At 44.8% G+C, this 21,664-nt stretch overlaps 2 protein-coding genes across 3 annotated transcripts in view; one reads left to right on the forward strand and one right to left on the reverse strand.

Annotated features, from left to right (window-relative positions):
• Plpp1 (phospholipid phosphatase 1) overlaps positions 1–8,445 on the forward strand; it is a 51,708-nt gene extending 43,263 nt beyond the window's left edge. For both annotated transcript variants that reach the window (XM_051183072.1, XM_051183073.1), the window contains exons 4-6: positions 1,254–1,311; positions 7,143–7,319; positions 7,991–8,445. In XM_051183072.1, coding sequence (XP_051039029.1) covers positions 1,254–1,311; positions 7,143–7,319; positions 7,991–8,116 — 361 coding nt within the window. In that variant the 3' untranslated portion in view covers positions 8,117–8,445. The remainder of the gene's footprint in view (positions 1–1,253; positions 1,312–7,142; positions 7,320–7,990) is intronic.
• Mtrex (Mtr4 exosome RNA helicase) overlaps positions 8,322–21,664 on the reverse strand; it is a 55,892-nt gene continuing 42,549 nt past the window's right edge. The window contains exons 23-27 of the mRNA XM_051183071.1: positions 21,374–21,479; positions 19,942–19,998; positions 18,515–18,677; positions 10,476–10,580; positions 8,322–8,557 (exon numbers count right to left, since the gene is read on the reverse strand). Of these exons, the coding sequence (XP_051039028.1) occupies positions 8,505–8,557; positions 10,476–10,580; positions 18,515–18,677; positions 19,942–19,998; positions 21,374–21,479 (484 nt within the window). The 3' untranslated portion in view covers positions 8,322–8,504. The remainder of the gene's footprint in view (positions 8,558–10,475; positions 10,581–18,514; positions 18,678–19,941; positions 19,999–21,373; positions 21,480–21,664) is intronic.

A 21,664-nucleotide genomic window follows, 5' to 3' on the forward strand; every position in this document is an offset into this window, starting at 1 on the left:
GTTGTACGTTAACAGTCTCTATTCACTACTGAACGGCATTTAAATGAGCTTTACTGGCATATCCTTTGTTTGCATGGAATCTGTCCCCTGTTCATGTTTTCTGGGGTGCTGCATGTGAGGACTGCACCAGAGCTGCCTTCACTTGTTGGGTTCATGGTTCATCCATGTTGTTCTGGGAGATTTATGTTGTTTCTAATTCGGTGCTATGAAAAATAAAGCTTTAGCTGGGCATAGTGGCAGGTGGATCTCTGGGAGTTCAAGGCCAGCCTTGTCTACAGAGAGGTCTAAGACAGGCTCCAAAGCTACGGAGAAACCCTGTCTCAAAAAACCAAGGTAAATAAATAAATAAAATGATATAACTACATAGAGTATGTAGTTTCCAGAATTATTGATAAATCCATTTTTAGAGGGAGGGGTCGAGACAGGGCAGCTCTTGCTGTTGTAGGATGGATCTGTAGATCAGGCTGGCCTTAAATTCAGAGATCTGCCTGCGTCTGCCTCCTGAGTGCTGGGATTAAAGGTGTGTGCCACCACTGCCCAGCCAAATCCATCTTTTTATTTTAAATTTTATTAGCACTTTTGTTGAATGTGGGTGTCTCATTCACCTGTGTGCCTTTATTTCTCTGTCAGGGTTAAACTGCAGCTTTGTAGTAATTAGGTCCCTTTGTTCATCTCAAAGTTTCCCGGTCTGTTGCTGGTCTTTTGTGTCATGCTTGCTAGAATTTACATTGAGATTGTTTCAGATCTTCACTTGTTGACTTGTAATCTTTTAAATATTCTTATTTATTTTTTGACTGAGTGTTTCTCCTACATGCATGGTGTCTACAGAGGCTGGAGGAGGGTGTCAGATCACTTGGAACTGGAGTTACAGACGTTGTGAGCGTTCATGGGGGTGCTGGGACTCGAACCTGGGTCAACTGAAAGAGCAGCTGGTGCTCTTAACCGCTGAGCCACCTCCCCAGCCCTCATAGCTTTCAGTCTTCAACACAGGGCCCCCTATTCCTGCTGGTGTTTACTGAAGTCTCCTCTAGTTCCCAGTGACTGTTTCCTTTTCCATCTCTTACCACTTCTGATATCTGGAGCCAAGGAGATGTCACAATCAACAACAGTCTAGGCCTGGGCGTGGCTCGGAGTCAAACTCTAGTCCAGCGTGCACAGGTCCTGGTTTGATGGCAAGCACCAAACAGACGGAGAACAAAGGGAGGAAGGCGTCGGCTTCTGGGAATGATGACGCGTCTTTTCTTCTCTCCTAGGTTGTCCTTCTACTCCGGCCACTCTTCATTCTCCATGTACTGCATGCTGTTTACAGCAGTAAGTACTTCTGTCGGCGGGGGCGGGGCCAGCTACTGCACACATGTGTCTTCCCGTCTTCCCGTGTGGCGTGAGGCAAAAGTAACCCAGCAGGAAGCTTGCCCCTGTCCTGTGTGCCACTTTTGGGGAGAGTCACATCCTATGACCTAGGACACGGGAGGGGGGGCCCTGGGCCAGCCCCAGCTATGCAAGGCAGTCTCTGGTGTGAGTGCTGAATGGAGGACTTAAGTCAGAGCTTCCTTTTAAGACACACTCAAATCTTTCTGTAGTATGCCATGCAGGGGTGACTCATTCCAGGGTAGCTAGCGAACAGCACACGCACCCCATCATCCTCTGTTGATCTTACTTGGAAAAATGAGCATTTGTTCCAAAGGAACTGAACTGTGTTGTTTTCTGATGAGGATACCGAGGAAGCTGGGCAGTCAGAGCCAGGCACCCACTGCAGGACTTTGTCCGAAGCACAAGGCTGTGGGCTGCTGTGGGCTACGCTCACCGGCTTTCCAAGGGTTCAGCCAGATCTACTTGGTGTGATTTCTTTTTCACTACCTTGGTGTCCCTGTCCTTGAAAGGGATCCAGGGTTCTGTTTTGGTTGCTATCAATGATTTGTATTTTACACTTTAAAACAAACAAACAAAAAAACTCTAAATTTCCATGTAGAAAAAAAATGTGGAGTGACTGCTACTCTGATGGGGCTGTGCTCTGTGAGCTTTGACAGTCGAGGACACCTGCATTTGATTAGCTGAAGCTTGGCGGCCACAGATGGGCTTACTCTAGAGAAGGCCTCTGTGGAGGGAGAAAGGGCGGCTCGTCCTATGGGTGTGTGGATCCCTTGAGAGGGCAACTTCTTCTCTTCCCAACCATAACATGCTAACTGGGTCAGTGTGAGGCATTTTGGTGTAAGGTGCCTGCCTGCCTGCCAGGACGACTACCTTAGTTCCAATCCCAGCACCCATGTAAAAGGCTGGGCGTGGGGTGGTGGCACGTGCTGTAAAGGGGGAGGCAGACAGGACAGTCTCTGGAGATGTCTGGTTAGCAATCTAGCTGAACTGGTGAGCCCAGCTTCAGTGAGAACCCTGACTCAAAAACTACGGCTGGAAAGATGGCTCAGCCGTTACTGAATGTTCTTCCAGAGGACTCCGGTTTAATTCCCAGCACGTATGCAGTGGCTCCAAACTGTAACTCTAGTCCCAGGAGACTCACGCCATATTTGGGACTCCAGGGGCACCAGGCATGCAGACTCACACGCAGGTAAACACACACACACACACACGCGCGCGCCAGTGGGAAGCATCAGAGGAAAGCAACACGAGACCTCTGGCTTCAATATGGCATTTACATACATGTACCCAAATTCTTAAACTCACATATGTGCACTTAACCTGTAAACAAACATACACAACAAAGAGAAAAAGTCTACACAGGTGTGTTATAAGCCAAGGCATTTCTGGAGAAAAGCAATCATGCTGTTTCAGTGACTTGACACAGGAGGAACATTTACTTGATTGCCATGTAGGCTTAGCTTTGACTTCAGCCGTGAACAGTGTCTCCTAGCTTTCCTATTTATATGCAGCACAACCTCCCCTGGCCCACATTCCTGAGGTGGTGACTCTGGGCATTTTGGCATTATAGGTCAGTCCCAGGTTTGGGTGGAGATAGTCATTTCAAGTCTGAAGATTCTTGACACTTATAAATTAACTTCTAGTCACAAATTTCTCCTCAGTATGCACGTCCTTTGACTATTGTTGCGCCCTGGCGGGCAGCCCAGACCTGAGCTCGGTGTCGGGCAGGAGGTGCCAGAGCTGGAGGGCACCACACAGCCCTGCACTTGCAGTCACTCCCTTGGATCTGGTTGGCTGCCAAAACTCACCAATTTGTGTGACTGTCTGAGTAGCCATGGGAAAGGACGGTGGGAAATGTATCAGGTTTTCCATGGATCCATCCTGCTGAGGGTTATTTATATGATGGCCCATAACAAAATCTGCCACACCTTCTTTCCTGCCAGCCTCGCCCTCAGGTGTGGACACTGCCTATTTAAACCTTTATTCCTTCACACCCTCCTTCCTTGAAATTTGTTGTCATTGAGCACTGACCCTGTAGACTCCACTTTATTTCTTGAAGATGTTTCACACTGGAGGAGCAGGGAGCAGGGGATGGATTCATGGCTCAAAGGCGGATGTGAATTAGGGTCTCCAGGAATGGCAGAGATGCCCAGAGAAGCTGAACTAATGCCTGTTTACACGTTTCTCTTCAGCAGATTCATTCTCAAATGTAGGTGCAAGAGTCACTGTAGCTTGTTGGGCGAGTATTTGTGTTGAGCATGCTGTTACTGTTGTTCAGGGCTTGGGGATGTCTTACACAAATATTAACTTTATTTTTCCATTCAAAAATAGCCCTCCCCTTTGTGGTGTTGGGGTCAAACCCAGCCCCATTGCATGCACATATTAGTCAAGCTATACATCCTGAGCTCCCAAATAACTGACCCCTTGACTCCAGTTTACAATGGGAAGTGGGAAACCTACCTGTGAGACAGTAATAATATTGACAAGGTCAGGCTTTGGGCGAAACAAATAAACCAGCTATAAAAGTGTTTTGCTTAACAGCCTATTTCCAGGTGAGATTATTATATCATTTCATGGAAACTAAATATAATTTCAGAGCTTGTACCTCAGACAGTCTATACCCTGCTCTGAACAGATCAGAGCCCTGAGGAACAGTCGTCTGAAAGCAGGAGCAGCATGGTTGGTCAGCTTCTGGTGGAGACCCTCCTCCTGGCTGCACACTACTGACTCCTGCTGCAGCCTTTACACCGTGCAAGCAATGGTACTGAGCGTTTGGGCCCCATCCAAGAGCAATGGGACCGTTTATGGAGGCTTTGCCTCCATGACCTAATTAGCCTGCTAAAGGCTAATCACCTCTGTGGATGTTAGGATCTGAGGGCGCATTCCTTGGTAATGCAGGCCTGGGGAAGGTACCCACACTGCCTCAATGTTTAAATAGTATGAAGATCCCCTTACACTGTCAGCGTGAGTCTGGAAGGCCTCTACACTCTTGCCCGTGGGTGGACTGGTCAGCTTCTTCCACCCTCTTCTCTAGACACAACCCTGGTTGGTCAAGGCCTCTCCTAAGGTTAGGATAAGAAGCTACCTGCATTAAAAAAAAAAAAAAAAAAACCTGTGATGTCACAGATAAGAAGCTTGTATTTCAAGTGTCTGCACAAAGCTTGACTCCGTCCTTTCCTCCAACTTGACAGACACTTGGCCCTGCAGTGAACAGCAAGGTTCACCAGGACTTTCTTGAATCCTACCTCGAGTGGCTTGGTAGCACAGAACTGCTTTCTTGGACACAAACCCACAACTGAAACATTTTCACAGGGCCGTTGGCCCTGTTTCTAGAAGATTCTGGTTGATTACTAGGGCCAATTCTTTTCTGTCTGGTTTCTAAAATTTGGCTGGGTTGAGAACCAGTGACCCAGAGTGATAGAGAAATGGCTCAGTTTCCTTGTGAAACTTACAGCTTGGGTGGCATCCATTATCACAGCCTTCTGTGGTTTGTTTGTAGACGAAAATTCAGGGAGGGAGAAATGTCCAGTGTGGTGAAGTTTTGTTTGTTTTTGGCCTTCACTTTGAACCATCTCCTAGAAATCCCTATCTCATTGGAGTTCTAGAATGTTCCTGTGAGAACAGGGATGACAGAGAGCCAGGGTCTGGTGACCCTTCCATTCTGTTACTATAAAATTACTGATGTAGAACACCGAGAGGCCAGACGCCTGTCCTGGTTAGGGAAGTCAATGTTTGCCAATGGGGACAGCAGTGTGGGTGGACAATGAGAAAAAAGAAAGGCGGCTACTTGGAGGAGAAGTTTTAGTGTGCAAGAACTTACTTCTCTACTGACCCATAGGGAATGTTCTTTCCCTTGGGAACTGAGGAGTAAAATTCTGTAGAAATACTTACCTTGCCTGCAGGGAGCTGGGAGCAGAGGATGTTCTTCCCAGTCCTGTGCCTTGGTTCTCCCTCTAATCAAGATTCACAGATCTTCCTGAGTCCATAGAGGTGTTGTGTGCCCACCCTCCCAGCAGAGCTGGGTGAAGTTCTTCCTAAGATACCTTTATTCGCAAGTATTTGTCATTCTTAGATAGTCTGTCTGAAAAGGAAAGGCCTGCTGCTGACAGGTGTTTTGTTCACAGTACCCAGAACATGTCTTCAGATGTATCTCTAAAATGAACGTTAAAATTAAGGTGGAATAACGTTTGAGACACATAGCTGGTATGGTATTTTATAACTACGTTTACACCATGCACTTGCTATGCTGTGCAAGTCCTTTTGAGGACAGTAAATGACTAAACAGATCGTTTTTATGTCAGTGCCTGTGTGCTTGTGGAGGCTGGAGGACCTCAGGTGTCCTTTGAGCCAGGGTCTCTCATGGCCAGGAGTCCACCAGTAAGGTAGACCAGCTGGCCGAGGACCCTCCTCTGCTGTCTCTGTATCCCCAGCACTGACATTACAAATGCAAGCCATCTTAACATGGCTTTTCCATGCCAGTTCTAGGGGGCCCAACTGTGCTCTGAACGCTTCCAAAGCAATCCTTGCACAAACTATCTTAGGGTTACTGGTTGCTGTGTTAAAACACCTTGGGCACAGCAACTTGGGGAGGAAAGAGTTTGTTTGACTTACTGGACAGGAACTCAAACCCGGCAGGAACATGGAGGCAGGAGCCAATGCAGAGTGTAGAAGGTGCTACTTACTGGCTTGTTCCCCATGGCTTGCACAGCCTCCTTTCTTATAGAACCGAGGGTCACCAGCCCAGGATGATAGCACTACGCTGGGCCCTCCCCCATCAATCAGTGATTAAGAGGATGCCCTACAGGCTAGCCTACAGCCTGATCTTATGGAGCTGTTGTCTCAGTTGAGGCTCTTCCTCTGTAATGACTGGCTCTGGCTTGTGTTGATATGAGACAGGGGTCTCTCTGTGTAGCCTTGGCTCTCCTGGAATTCTGTGGCCACAAACTCCTGTTTCTGCTTCCCCGTGGTGGGATTAAAGGCATGCACTACAGCCCAACGTTTGCAGGTTTTTTTAATGTTCAAAATTACCTTTATCTTTAGGCATGTGTGTAGGTGTGTTAGTGGCAAATAGGGTCTTATATCCTGGAACTTTCCATCTTCCTGAGTGCAATGATTACAGGGGTACACTATTGCCACCTTTAACTGACTAAAAGCCGTGTTTTTTTTTTTTTTTTTTTAATAGTAATAGGCTTCTACATAAAAAATTCCAGGTATTTATGTGCTAGAAACATGGGAAACATCAAGTATAGAAAATGGTGGCAGGCTAAGGGAGGGTACATTTCTTTGGTGGTCCTGACTACATTATAAACCCACACTACTTACTTGGCAGATTGTTATATATTTACTTCTGGTCTTAGTTGCTGTTGTTTGAGGATAGCAAAACTCTTAATTCTTGCTGAATTATAACAGTTTATCCCAAGACTAGAAACAAATAACAACACTATACTAACATTTTAACTCAGATTACAAGGGAAGGAAGAACTACCTGGAAACCCTGGCTGGTGTCACAGTGAAGCCCTGCTCCACATTTTGAAGAGCTTGGGATAGCTTCTAAATACAAGTCCTGGGGGTATGTGTGCGCGGGCGTGTGTGTGCGCGTGCCTGTGCGCACCTGCTGTAAACTAGTAACAGACAATTTTGCCTAAGGTTCTATTTCATAGGTAAATATTTGGATAATCTGCACGCCAGCACTTTAGAGGTGTGGTGACACTCATGTTTTCGGCTGGCTGGCTTGTTAAATGAACTCTTCCCCCCCCTCTCTCTCCTGTCAGCTTTATCTTCAAGCCAGGATGAAGGGAGACTGGGCAAGACTCTTACGCCCCACACTGCAATTTGGCCTTGTTGCTCTGTCCATATATGTGGGCCTTTCTCGAGTTTCTGATTACAAACATCACTGGAGTGATGTGGCGGTTGGATTCATGCAGGGAGCTGTGGTCGCAATACTCGTTGTAAGTATATAGAACAGCAGCCTGCATGCGGACACTGCTAAACATTTTGAAAAATCCCCAGTGAGAAACCTGACAAGGTAGAAAATGTAACTCAAAAATCCCAAGAATGACATTTTTGTTTCTTTCAGTGGAACTCACTCTATAGTCCTGGCTGGTCTTGACCTCAGAGATCCACCTGCGTCTGACTGCCTAGTGCTGGGATTAAAGGCATGAGATAACATGCCTTGTAAAGAATCCCAGTGTTAATAAAATCTTTTGCTGGACAGGTCAGATAGATTAAAAATTAGGTCACTTCTAGGTAAATGTCAACTCCTTAGTGTTTCTATTGTTAAAGTCTATGATTATAGTAAATGTTTCTTTTTTTGCATGAATTGAAAACTAAAACTAATCCACTTTAAAAAAAAAAACTCATTAAGTGTTGGCTGAATGAAGCTACTTACTAAAGGCATACTAAAAAGGAACTACAGAGGAAGAATTTTCTTTAGCCACCTTTTTTCTTTTTCTCTTCTTATTTTTTTTTGAGACAGTAACTCACTGTGTAGCTGTGGCAGGCCTGAAACTCCAGAGGCACACCTGCTTCTCCAAGGCATCCACCAGTGTAGCCAATTACTTTATGACTTTTAGTTGCTTATGTAAATTATAGCATTAAATATTCTGTCCTGTCTGTATAGGCTGTGTACGTGTCGGACTTCTTCAAGGACAGAAATCGTTACAAAGAAAGAAAAGAGGATGACTCCCACACCACTCTACACGAAACCACCACTGCACACACCTACTCAAGCAGCCACCAGCCCTGAAGGGTGTGCGGAACCGGCCAGCTTTCTAAAGGAACCGGTTGGAAGCAGAGGGCAGGAGGAAGGAGGACACACATTGCTCTCTGGTGTATAGGCCATCACAGGACTGCTGCTATTATACCTCTAGGATACACTCACTTTACCTGTGTATATAGTTAACATTTAACACAATAAGTATCTAATAGTTTGATTGAAAAAAAATTGAAGCTTTCCACTAAAAACACTGCCCCACCTGAACATTTTTTAATCCAAAGATGCTATGTACAAATGTGTATGTTACATGCCTTCTTAGAATGAGATCTGATTTAAATGTAATAAAATGCTTAGAACAACTTTTGAGGTGGAAAAACCACTTGAACACTTGTAAGCACTTGTTGTCAACTGTTGAGCTCTATAAGTAGAGGCTGGCAGCAAACACAATGTCCCTCTTGATTTTGGTGATTCCTACGGGAAAAGAAAATAATGCTTAAACTTTCAAGACCATGAAGCATGGTGTTTCTTGTACTAGGACTTTACAGCTCAGTCCTGACTAAAGACTTCAGAGAAGCTGGAGAAAAGGGGCCCTCCATGTGTGTCTCCAGGAAGGGAAAATAGCTAAGATCTCTGGGTAACCGAGGGGGACAGGGGACAGAACAAGACGGGAGGGTGGAGGGGGATATCTTGATAGAAGGAGCTATTGTGGGGTTATTAGGGAGAAACAGGGTGCTAGAGAAAGTCTCAGGGATCCATAAGGATGGCCCGGCTAAGACTCCTATCAGTAGTGCAGAGGGTGCCTGAAGGGGCCTTTGCCTTCAGATTGGTGACTACCTTAACTGTCACCATAGAATTCGTTCTATGGTGAATGAACCTACATCCAATAACTGATGGAAGCAGATGCAGTGACCCACAGCCAAGCACTGGGCTGAGCTCCTGGAGTTCAGCCAAAGGGAGGGGGGAGGGGTCCAGGGGGTCCATCATCTGCACAAGGGGGGGAAACCTCAGAGATAGCTGATCTCAACTAGGACTGACAGCTGGGGAACGCAATAGGCCCTCTGAATGTGGGTGACAGTTATGTGACTTGGGGGGGGGGGACGACACTGGCAGCGGCACCAACATCTATCCCAAGTTCCATGAACTGGCTTTTTGGAGTCCATTCCGTATGATGAAATACTGTGGTGCTCAGCTTTGATATGGGGGGGGGGGGGTTAGACCTGTCTCAACTTGGTGTGCCAGACTTTGCTGACTCCCCAAAGGCCTCACCTGCCTCTGAGGAGTGTTTGGGGGATGAGAAGGGGAGGGAGGGGAAATTGGGGTTCATATGCAATATTTCAAAAAAAAAAAAAAAAAAAAATTCAGAGTCACCTGAAGAACCTTAGGGACAGTCAGTCCTAGCTCCCGCCTCCATCCCACGAGGCAAAGTTTCTATCCTGGAACTTGTTCTGTAGACCAGGCTGGCCTTGAACTCACAGAGATCTGCCTGCCTCTACCTCTGCCTCCTAAGCGCTAGAACTAAAGGTATGTGCCACCAACACCAGGCTAGTCCTAGCTCTTTTGATTGGCAACTATACTGAGCGCAGTGTGCGTGACTATGGCTATTAAAAAGGCCTTACGATGTTAGAAGTAGATGATCCAGATCAAGCAGTTGTCTTTACATCTGAAGACCTGGGAAGCTCTGTTTATACTGGCTGCCCCATCAAACAGTCTAATTACTCGGTGTGGAATGTAAGGTGGTATAATGCGTATGCTAGAAATCAATAGCATGGACTGACTTTATAGCCTGTCTTGTCTTGGCCAAGATACAGGTGGAGGTGACTAAACTACCTATGAGTATCATGCCTTCCAACCCCACGCCCTAGTTGACAGTCTGGCCACCCTTCTCCTCCTTGCCCTCTACAGACTTGGCCATTCATTCCCTGCCATCCCGACTTGAACCCACTCTGCTCCAGGCACACTAGCCTCCTGCTGTTACTCAAGTATTTTGAGCATACATTATGGCCTTAAATGTCAACTCTGGAGGTCTTTAGGCTACTGTCTTTTTCTCTGTTTTATTCTTGCAGAATTAATGACCACTGACTTATTTCTCTTCCTCAAATTACGAGGTAAGATCTATCAATTGCACTTTCATGTTCACTTTTACAGTTCTTAAAACAATGCTGGACACATAGTATTTAATAAATACATATAAATGGGAATTTCTGTGTATAAAACAAAATCGCCAAAATGTCCCATTAACAAAAACTTTCAATTTTATGTATAAAGTATTATATGATCCTTCACAATAGTTCAGCCAAAGAAACCTCAAAATTTCCTTCTAAGTTGTGACAAAGGCCCAAGCCTCAATTTACCTAAATTATCAGAGAAGGTTTATAAACTAGATACTGACCTTCAGCAAATTTGTTCTCCAGCTCTGTGTTTCCGATGGCTTTTGCCGCTTGACACATCTGTCGAAGCAGCTCTTCCAGGCGCCTCATACAACGAATGATGCTGCCTGGACAGAAAAGGAATCAGTCAGTTACTTACTTGTGAATACAACCAGGAATAAATAGTAAAGCATTGGTCAGGATGCAAAGTGGCTGACTGGCTGTTACAGAAAAGGGTTAAATAATTAATGGTAGTAAAAACGTAGCCCAAGGATACATTGGCATGTTTTTAGAGGTGGGTAAACCAAAGGCCCTGGCTGTAAAGAGAGAACAGCTTGAAGAAGGTTGGCAAGCATAATGAGAAGTTTCTGGATATCTACCACATGCATGATCTGTGAAGAGAACAGGGTTAGCATGTTTCCTCAATGTCTTTACAGTGTGTTCTTAACAGGAGCGGAGATGAAACAAGCCCTCCACTATGGACTGCAAGTTCAGGACAAGTCTCTATCAAAGCTGAAGCTGTAGACTGTGCTACTTGTTAGACTTGTATCGGGAGAGAGTTGGCCTTTCTCCGAGTGACCAGACATTACAGTGAGATCTGGGAACATCACTGCAATGTACAGACTACATTAGGAGCATCATTTACCTTAAGCGCAAGCTGTAGGAAAGGTGGCCACTCTGACTGTGTAACACTCGACAGTTCATTGTTATGAAACTGACAAATGTTAACTGTGCTCAACAGCAAGGGTCTTCTTACTGCTTACACCCTCCACATTACTTTCCAGTGTGTCCATGTGGGATAAACAACTGAAATGCAACCCCAAACAGAATAAAAACAGGGAAGCGAGGTGTGGCGATGCACAGCTTTAGTCCCTCCCAGGACTCAAGGAGCATAACATGTGCCATGCAAGGGTACACAGTGAGACCCTGTCTCCAAACAGTTCAAACCCAAGACCTTCCATGAGAACTCTACTACTCAGCTAGATCCCCAAGTCCCAATAAATATCACTTAAAATGAGGATTTGTGTCACTTGAAAGAAGACAACTGTGTCATCTCTAATACATTTAATTTCTGTGAAGTTACTGGGCTCCTGGCGAAAAGCTTGCTAAATGGGTCAAAAGCAAACTCTAGTCAGTTCTTACTTACTCCTGTGATACAAGCCTCCACTAAGTGAGGGAGAAGAGACTTGGCTGATGGCCTAGCAGTCCATCATGGAGAAGTTATACCGGTGTGGTAGAGGGAGCGTGTGCCGTGTCATGACTTTGGTCCTGGGAACATGAAGGAGGCAAACTGAAGAAACACAAACATGCAGAATAGCTTGGGTTGGGTGGGCTGTGCTCTGATGGAGGGCAGCACTATGTAATCTGGAACCGGCTGTGTTTATTATGCACATGCATGGAGGCTGGTTGCAGCCAGTCATCTGGGAGGACGAAGCAGTGTGTTTGTTGTTGTCATTCCCCCCCCCCCCAACACACACTTGGCCAAACATCTGCAAAAGCATGTACGTGAACTGGAGGAAGGCTTTGCCCTCCCTTCCCCTGAGCGTGAGGCACCGTGACCTTTGGCATGGCTGTGCCCACGTCAGCAATACATGGTCACTCAGGACTTCCCGCACCCTCCACAAGCTTGCTCCCACCCATGTGGATCTGGGTGGCAGGACAGAGGGCGAGGAGGGCCAGAAGGAATCTCAATACCCTCTGTTCCTATAGGGCCTACAACGTCATAAAAAAGTAGCCGGATCTGGGGGCCAAATACATAAGCCTATACAGCATATTTTACATTCAAGGCATAAAAATGCCAGAATAGGCAAATTCCACAAACACAGACATTAAAACTAGATCAGAGTGAGAACTTGAGTCCCACATATATATGCATATCTTTCAAAAATCCTAAAAGCTTCCTTACATGTTGGAGGAGTAACCACTGCATAGAAGACAAGATAAAATCAGGATGAGTATATTTGAGGAAAGTTGGTGCTGTGCAACATTTCCTGTGCAGGCCTGGGGCTCTGTGTTTTATGGAGTGTTTATTAGGGTTTCACATCCATGAGGCAAGTAAGTACTATTGGTCCCTTAGTCTGCCTGAGGTAAAGAAGACAGTTCAGAACTCATATACCCAATCTGACCAAGGTCAGAGAGAGAATTCAGGCTTGGCTCACTGGGAAAAAAAGCACTCACGCCTGCCACCCAAGCTTGGAGGTCCAAATCTGATCCATGGAAGCCACAGAGGAATAAAAACATTGAGTTCTGAAAAATGTCCTTTTATCTCTACACGCATACCACAGCACACATAGAGTATTTGGGAGGAAAAAAGAATTCACTCTGATTAATACACATAAAATTATTTATCTGGGATTTTAAAAATAATTACATCACATTTTAAAGTCCTAAATTATACTTAATTCAGTTATACCCTTAAAAACTTTTCCTAGAAATAGTCAATGCTGGTAACACAAACAAAACCACCCCACAAAACGTACATTAGTACGTCAAGTTCTTCATTCTGCGTGCTTCATAGTCCTTAGCAGCAACAGTACTCTCCCTGAGGCGGCAGCACCGGCATGGTACAACTAAGCAACTGAGCAGGGCAGTGGCAGAGGGAAACTGCTCTTTCCTACAGATGTGACTGAGGGTAAAGACGACAGTGTCAATCCAGAGAAAGCATGGGGCCTCACTCCCATTAAATGCCCTAAGCTGTAAGATATGCACTATGCTAGTCTCAAAATGAGGCTACCCTCCTCAAGGAAACAGGTACAGCGCACATTTTTTCCACGATCATTAACCAAGGGTGGGTAGGTAATAAGCTCAGAAGTATGTGGCGCCCTCTTTTTGCTTGCTCAGGTACTGCTAACACAGGGTGCCGTACATCCATAAAAGCAAAAACAAATTTAAAAAAACCAGAAAGCAGGTTTATATGCTACAACAGCAGTAGGAAGGATATGATTTTAGGAGGGTGACAAGCATTAAAGGTCCTCGGGAGTCAGAAACAGAAGGTGAACTGAGGAGGAAGAGTAAGGCACACGGGTGAGTTTTGGGTCAGCCTTTCAGCTCTCCTCCTCCTGAGAACACGTGGAAAGCTGGGCTTTCTACTCAGCAGAGTTCCTGAGGTAGACGGATGTGGGAGCACATTCCAATCCTGCTGCCTAATATCCAACAACAGCAGTCACAGGATACTGACAAGCTGTGCAAAACGAGAGCCTGAGCAAGGTAGTGAGCACGCACACAGTGAATACTTAGTAGTGACAGCTCACTGCCGTGCCTAGGAAAGTCTGACATCATTCTGAGATGACACAACACAGCTCTTGGGCTGGAGAGATGGCTCAGTGGTTAAGAGTTCACCCTGCTCTTGCAGAGGACTCAGATTTGATTGATGCAGCACCCACATAACCACCTGTAACTCCAGTTCCAGGGACATGCTCTTCTGAATTCCTTGGGCACCTGTGTGTGCACACCCCACCCCACCCTACTTAAAATACCAGAGAAACACAGCTCTTGGTAGTGCACTGAAGTTTTCTTGAGCACACGGGCCCAAGGGTGACGAGGACTATAAGGAAGCCAAATGGAGAAGAATCCCTGTTGCTTCCTGATCTGTCTTTGAGGCTAGAAAGGGGAATCACCTGAAGGCTCAGGTGGAACGTTTTCTCTAAGAACATGGCTCCACAGCACTCCAGAGAATGAGGATGTGTGGCTAACTCAAGCCCACCTACACTTTACTTCCTGTTAGTGAGGTGACTCCTTTGACCCTAACAGATTATTTCAAGACTTGGAGAAATTTGGAAAACACACAGGTTTGTAGTTTCTATTAGTAGTGTGTGTAACAGAACATAGTCACAGAAAATAAATGCTTTCCAAGCAGGCCATTCCCAGCACTGTTACTGCTATTTTACTGATGCCACAAAGAAGTGGTTAGTGCCTTTTCACGCTCAGGCTAATATCTTGATTAGCTACCACGAGTTGTGCACCTTTAATCCCAGCACTCGGAGGCAGAGGCACACGGATCTCTTTGAGTCTGAGGCCAGCCTGGTCTATAAGCCAGCCAGAGTTACATGGTAATACCCTGCCCCCAAGAGGTGAGGTGTGTGTATGGGGCATGCTGACAGCCCTCCCCAGTCTGAGAGGGAGGAATGTCTAATGACTCCTTTATAGCAGTGAGAGCCCTTTCAATCGTGGGCTCAGTCAAGGAAGACTCTTAGCCCTTTATAGGCGAGGAGATGTCTAAAGGTTGGTATTGTCATTGTTGCCCTCACCCTGCACTTGGATGAGGAATCGATAAAATGAACAGACAATAGTCCACGAGATGATGGAGGAGAATGCTGGGTCACTGGTCTACACGAGGGAAACTAAGGCAAGTCTCAATGGTACCTGAAGGACAGCTGCCCGTGGTGAGACAAGGAGGCTAAAAATGTTCACAATGAAGAGACTAAAGCTCACCAAGCAAGCACATGTAAGGGTGAAGCTAGACCACATTCTACCTCAACCCCAAGTGCTAGTATTACAGGTGTGCTGCGCTTGGATAGACAGCTAACACCCTCATTCAAATGCAGGAAAGCTATTGTCACTTCTTAAAATTAGGTCACAGCCACAAAACGAATAGACAGTGCCACTCTAGCTAGATACTACTGTTACTGAGGTACAATGCAGGTCCTACAGGGGCCGTAGCTCAGTAGTTCAGTGCATAATGCTATGTCTGCTATCCCAGCTACTCGGGAGGGAGGGCAAGGCCAGCCAGGATTGCACAGCAAGATCCTGAATTAAAATGAAAAACTTAAATTAAAAGAGCTGGGAATGTAGTTTGGTGGCGGTTGCCTTCTGAGTGTGCAGGGCTCTGGCTTCTACGTCTCTTTCCCTTTCCTTTGCTTCTGAAGCTCCTCCGTTACCTGCAGGTCAGCTGTATGGTACAGAGACTAAGAGGCTCCACCTGATGGGCCTCTGCACACTGTGAACGAACCGGTGTGAACTGCTCACAGCACAGCCCAGCCCAGCAAGAGCTGATACACACAGGCTCTCTCACCTTCTAAGGGTTAGGATGCAGGCTCCACTACCACCTCAGAGGGAAAGGAGAAAGCACTCCCGGAAGCTTCTACAGAAACCAAGGTGGTGGGGGGACAGAAGAGGTGATGGGTTAGCATGCAACTATGACATTGACTGTTTATGCAAATTTCACAAACAAAGTGGAAATGCACAGCATTTCAGGAAGGAACAGGACCTGGTTCACAGGCAATGTAAAACTGCCTGCAATTGGCAGAAAACTGAGGTACTCTCGCACATGGTGTTTTAAACAACTTCAAATGTGCACCACGAAACACAATCTAGTGTTGCTTCACTATTTCTACAAAAATAGGTAATAAAGTTTAACTGGAATCTGCCAAAGTTACCAGGAGCCACAGCAGTGTAAGTCAATTCAGACAACACATGAAAACTGAAGCAAGAAAACACAACCAGGTCAGGGCGTTTGTTCAGGTAACAAGAGAACGGGCCCTGGGTCCGGGCTGTATATCCAATGGCTCTGGGTCTTGTCCAGACTGAAACAGATCACTGTGCACACCCACAAACACTAACTGTCCATAGCTCCCTTGGGGTTAGTGGAGACTACTGTGGAGCAGTGGACTGATTATCTAACATCTTTCCAACCTACTGCAGTTCTATGCTCTTCAAGACTTGCCTCAGCGCCAGCATTAGAACCAGCTAGACACAGCGTAAGACAGACAGGACCTCACCCCACACTCTCGTCCGAATTAACCGGTGCTGGGACCTGTTCTTCCCCTTCTCCCAGAGGTTACATTTTGGCAAGCATTTCTTTTTCAAATACGTATAAACATAGTAGCATGAAGCCAGTATTTTAAGCATCTTCACCTGTGTAATTTGCAAGTGCTGTCATTTCAATGCTCCAAAGAGCCTACTCGAGGTGAGAACACCACGCAAGTCAGGGTGTTAGTCCATCAGCGGCGACGCGAGGATCACACTAGCTGAACATTTTAATCACCTCCTCAGAAACGCTGTTATACTAAGTCATCACAGCCAACGCTGACCCCAGAAACTATGGCAACCATTCATTAGCATTCAGTTTTTACAGACCTGACTATTGTAACGTTTTTTATGGATAAAATCACCTGTCTCTTCTAACACATGTTTAAGACTCATCCAACTGTAACAATAATCAGCAGTCCTCTCTATAATAAAAACTTTTAAGATACCGGTAGGCACAACTGATTCGCCTACTATGAATACAAGGAACTATACACTTTTATGCAAGAGCATTTTGGTATGTGCAGTCTTACCTGGAGGAAGAAGGACAAAAAGCAGTTTTCTCAGAGAGTACGTCTGCCTAAACTACCACTTGCTGTATCACTGAGGTTCACACCCTGCCTAACTGCTATCTAGTTTGGCTCCATGGTTAGGATCCCACATACATCTTTATTCACCAGTCCCAAGCTTATGCCAACCCTTGCAGCAGGCAGAGACATTGTCTGTACTACAGTACAGTACTTGACACTCTTAAAATTACTCACCAACTAAGACTCAAGCACGGATTACTAAGTCATCTAGCAAAAAATTTGTACCACTCTTTAAACACAGACAATGCATATAAGATATTTTTCTACTATTATCAGCAAAAGTCCTTTCCAACACCGAGTACCCTGTCCTAGGAAAGGGTATAAAACTGCCCCTCAAACACCAATGGGAGAACATGTACTACACAGCACTGGCCTTAAAACCCTGCAGTGGGTAGAAGGAAATAGCTTCAACTGGTAATCGATAAGGGTTTCCAGTGCTAAATGCTTGCCACACCGTGTGACTAGCCAGTGTTTTAAGTCCTAACAGCTCTATCTGGGTGGATACACTGAAACACTAAGCATAGCTCATATAGTCATTCCAATTTAGTTTAATAAAATAAACATCCTATCCATTTTTCAAGGCTACAAAGAAAATGATTTGTTTTTAAGTTCTTCAAATAATCCCAAAATAACCCTTTTCTCGCATAAGAGACCCCATAACCCATAACATGTGGCTATGGTCACTACAGGGTTAGCCAGCCCAGCTACTGTTTGAAGAGCCCTATGTCAGTGTGCAGAAGCCTAGCACTTTTTGTGTCGTAACGCTGAGACTCTTCAGGAAGAGATACCATCGAACACTGAGGTTTTGCTTGTGCCACTAAAGGCATACTGTCTGGCGCGGCCAGGGGTTGACACCTAGTGTTTTCCTCGTTTACTCTCCACCTGAACTCTCACTGGGCCTGGAGCACCAGGGGGAGCACTGGGGGGGAGCACCCGGGGGGAGCACCGGGGGGAGCACCCTTCTCCTCCCGCTTCCCCACTGCTGGGATTACAGGTGTGTGCTCTGTGCCTGGCTCTCTTTTCATGAGTGCTGGGGATTCAAACTCGGGTCTCTGTGCTTATACAACAAGCAGCACCACCTGCGTCTGCCTCCTGAGTGCTGGGACTAAAGGCACGTGCCACCACACCTGGCTATTGTTCACTTGTGGTTATTACTTTAAAACAAACTAAACTTGTTGCCTGCCACTGTGACTTCTTGGAGAAGCAGAAATTGCACACGCACATGTTAGTAATTCCTGCTGCCATTATGTAGCGAGTGGGCTTTCATTTCATCCTCATCTTGCAAAAGCTAGGCAACAAAGAAGCAGAAGCGCCCCTGAATCACAAGCCCTGTTCTACGCTGACCTAGGTCCCTGTGTGTTAGGGAACTTCCTTCTTCTCACAGACTCAATTGTTGCTACCTATTATGAGCTACGCAAGTTCCCGCCATTCTTTGCACACAAGTTTCTTTCCTGTGCATAGAGACGGTATGTGGTACAGTAGGGTTTAAGGGATGAAGCTTCAACTTGATATCCATGGGAGGCCTGCCCTTTTCTGAATAGAAATGGAGGAGTGGATGGGGGTGTGGCAAAGGGGAGGGGGAGGGGAGGGAGGAGAAACTGCAGTCAGATGTAAACATAAGAATCATAATCATAAAATAATATTTTTTAAAAAAAGATGAAGTGTTAAGCCACATTGCTCTCACATTTCATTTACCTCATACAAAACTGAGATGATAATAACCATACCTTCGAAGACATCTGTCATTTTGCAGATGTGAGCAAATGTGGCTCCAGTCGCCCAGGTGTACACCACATCCATCAAGTGAGGTTTGAACGAACTTAGGTAAGTTTCTTCGTCAATCTCCAGTTTTGCTTCCGCCGAAACTTTTGCAATCCTTTTAGCACATTCCTTTTAAAAATAAAAGACAGAGTTTAAACTCTTTACTGAATATCTCCCATATCACTTTTTCCCTTTAGGTTTCTGAAGCCAGGGTTCTACAAACTCACTGTCCTATTTCAGGGGAGCTCAGATTTTCAGCACTGCCTCTGTGAGTGGGCACCCTGGTCTAAGCAGGCACAGCACTCATGCTCACAAGTGATCACACAGCCAGTCTTCCTGCTGGATCAGTCAGTGCTGGGACACACCCAGGGGTTGCATAACCTCTGCTATACATTAACTACAAATCCTACAAGTCACTACCCTTTCCCAGCAGCGGCAGCTAACTAATCGCTAACCCTCACAAAGAAACAAAGGGGTAAAGGTGGTACGGCAGTGAAGAGGGCTGGATGCGCGCCCAGAGTCTGAGCTGGACTCCCAGAGCCTACAGCAGCTGCTTACGAGCACGTGTAACCCCAGCTGCAGGGACGCCAGTGCTCCCTTCTGGCCTCTGTGGACACCTGAACTCACACACCAACCCCACATACGTTTCATTAAAAATATAATAAAAAGTAATATTTTAGATTAGTTTAAAAAAAAAACCCGAAAGCTAACAAAGACTAGAACTAAATGTTATTTTTTAATGCCAAGGAAGGTGGCTGGAGATAGCTCAGTGGTTAAAAGTCCTGACTGTCCTTCCAGAGGTCCTCCTAGTACAAGCACAGTACTAAAACCCTTGCCAGGTCCAGGTCCAGGAAGCCTATGTATGATACCCTTTACTGGCCTGCGTGGGCACTGAACACATGTGGTATACAGATATACACAGGGGCAAAACACCTGTGCACATAAAATAAAAAAATTATCATGAGTCATACTGAGGAAGAAAAGTAATGAGACTGTCAGCCAGTATACCTTATTCACATTACTTTGTTTTAAGTCTGCACTTATAAAGTCCATACAATTCATTGCAATAATGATGGTAGGTGCTTAATTGTTTAATTACTAAACTGAAAACCAAAAAGGCCAATAAAATATAACTGATACCAAATGTATTCAATCTGTGGAGTAATACAGTGCCATGATTATAAGGTGTAATTTTTTTTCCCTCGATTTTTTGAGACAGGATCTCACTGTGTAACCCTGGCTATCCTGGAAATCACCCTGTAGACCAGGCTGGCCTTGAACTCACAAAGATCCGATTACCTCTGCCTCCCAAGTGCTGGAATTAAAGCCATGTTCCCCCACCCCCCATCCCCGCCCAGCTTACCCTGCTAATCTTTTATAATCAATACCTTACCTGCATTTGTCGAAGAGGCCCAGCTAACTGTTCTGTTAATTTGGGCATCTCACTAGACTGTGATAAAGAAAAAGAAAAGCAAGTATGAAAACTCAAAGTACTACTTGCTTGCAGAAACGAAGCTCTCACACCAAATTCTAAGGCTTAAATTGTGAGCAATTAAGTTGTCTAAGCAGCTTTCAGTTCTCACACACATTCAGTACTCTCCTCCTCAGTTACCAATGGAAACAGGCAAGAAAGCAAACACTGTAATTAGTGTGGTCGTCATCAACAGTTTAATCATAGCTTAATTATGAAACAGTTTAGCTTATAGGAGACTATGTGTAGACTGAAAATGTAGGGCGGGCATTTAAAATACTGTCCCTGATTTTATTTCCAGGTATTTCGAGTTGTTTAATCACATATAAGATAGTTCAAAGTTTAATTCAATTCATACTTTTCTTGTTTTTGCTCTATAATCAGGCTGGCCTTAAACTCAGAGATCCACCTACCTCTTTAGTGCTGGGATTAAAGGCATATGCCACTATGCCCATCTGACTTTCAATACTTTTAATATTGTTTTTCTCAATAGTAGAATTTGTTACTTTCTAATTTAGGTAACAGAATTTAAGTCTATCGTTATAACCAGCTAAATAAAATTAGACAAGCTACTCGAATTCTCTGAAGAAAGTATGTGTTAGGATTTTAAAAATCATATTTCACAGCATTTTGGGGGCTGTCAGGACTTCAAGCAGTATGTGAGTGTGTGCGTGCGTGTGTGCATGCGTGGCGGCACAGGTGCACAGGCTAGAGGATGTTCTTCACATGTCATGTAGTACTCACTCTCCTGCTTGTTAGCAACAGGGTCTTTGTCGGTGTGTTAGCTAGTTTCCTGAAGATTCTTCTGTTTCATCTCCCATGAACACTAGGAATACAGGCACTTGCCACACTACTGGGTCTGGATGATAGGTTAACATTTTAAAAGGCAACTATAGAGTAGTTGCAATATCATGTACATAGTATACCAGACTTAATTTTGATTTGGTGTGTGTGTGTAAATACATTATTAAATCATGAATCAGGTTCACACATAAGCCAGGAGGGCAAAGGTCTCTGCTGCATCGCTAGTGTCTGTATCCATACACTATACCGGACGCTTAACCAATTTTTGTGATACATTATCTTCATGTTTGAAAGATTTAAGTAATACTCAAAATACTATTAACACTACAGAAAAAAAGAAGCACAGTTTTAGAAACATTTTAAAATGGAAGTTAGTATGTTAAATACATCTTATCTAACATACCAAAGTATTTTACCCTAGTTATTATTTTTGACTTGACATATAAACATGAAATAAGTCTTATTATTAACAAATATCCATTATACTACTTAATCAAAACTATATGGTGTGTGAATACATAAAGCACATCTTAATAATAAATTAACTCACATTCTCTTGAAACACAAAGCAACTTAATAGTGCCGTTGCCTGTTCTGCAGAAAGGTCATTGAAAAGCCCATTAAACATCATCTCTGTGAGAAGGAGCTCATCAGCACTAAAGAGGGAAGAAAGTTCACAAGTCAGAAGATAAAGACATACCTTTGTATTTTACAGCAATAAAATATATTATTTAATCATGAAGTATTACCAAAATTTATAAAGGAATTGGTAGACCTTCCTGTCTGTCTGTCAATACATAAACAGCAGATGTCAAACAGACACTGTAAGAGAGCCCAAATA

Source organism: Phodopus roborovskii, unplaced genomic scaffold (genome assembly GCF_943737965.1).
Source record: "Phodopus roborovskii unplaced genomic scaffold, PHOROB, whole genome shotgun sequence".
Taxonomy (NCBI): domain Eukaryota; kingdom Metazoa; phylum Chordata; class Mammalia; order Rodentia; family Cricetidae; genus Phodopus; species Phodopus roborovskii.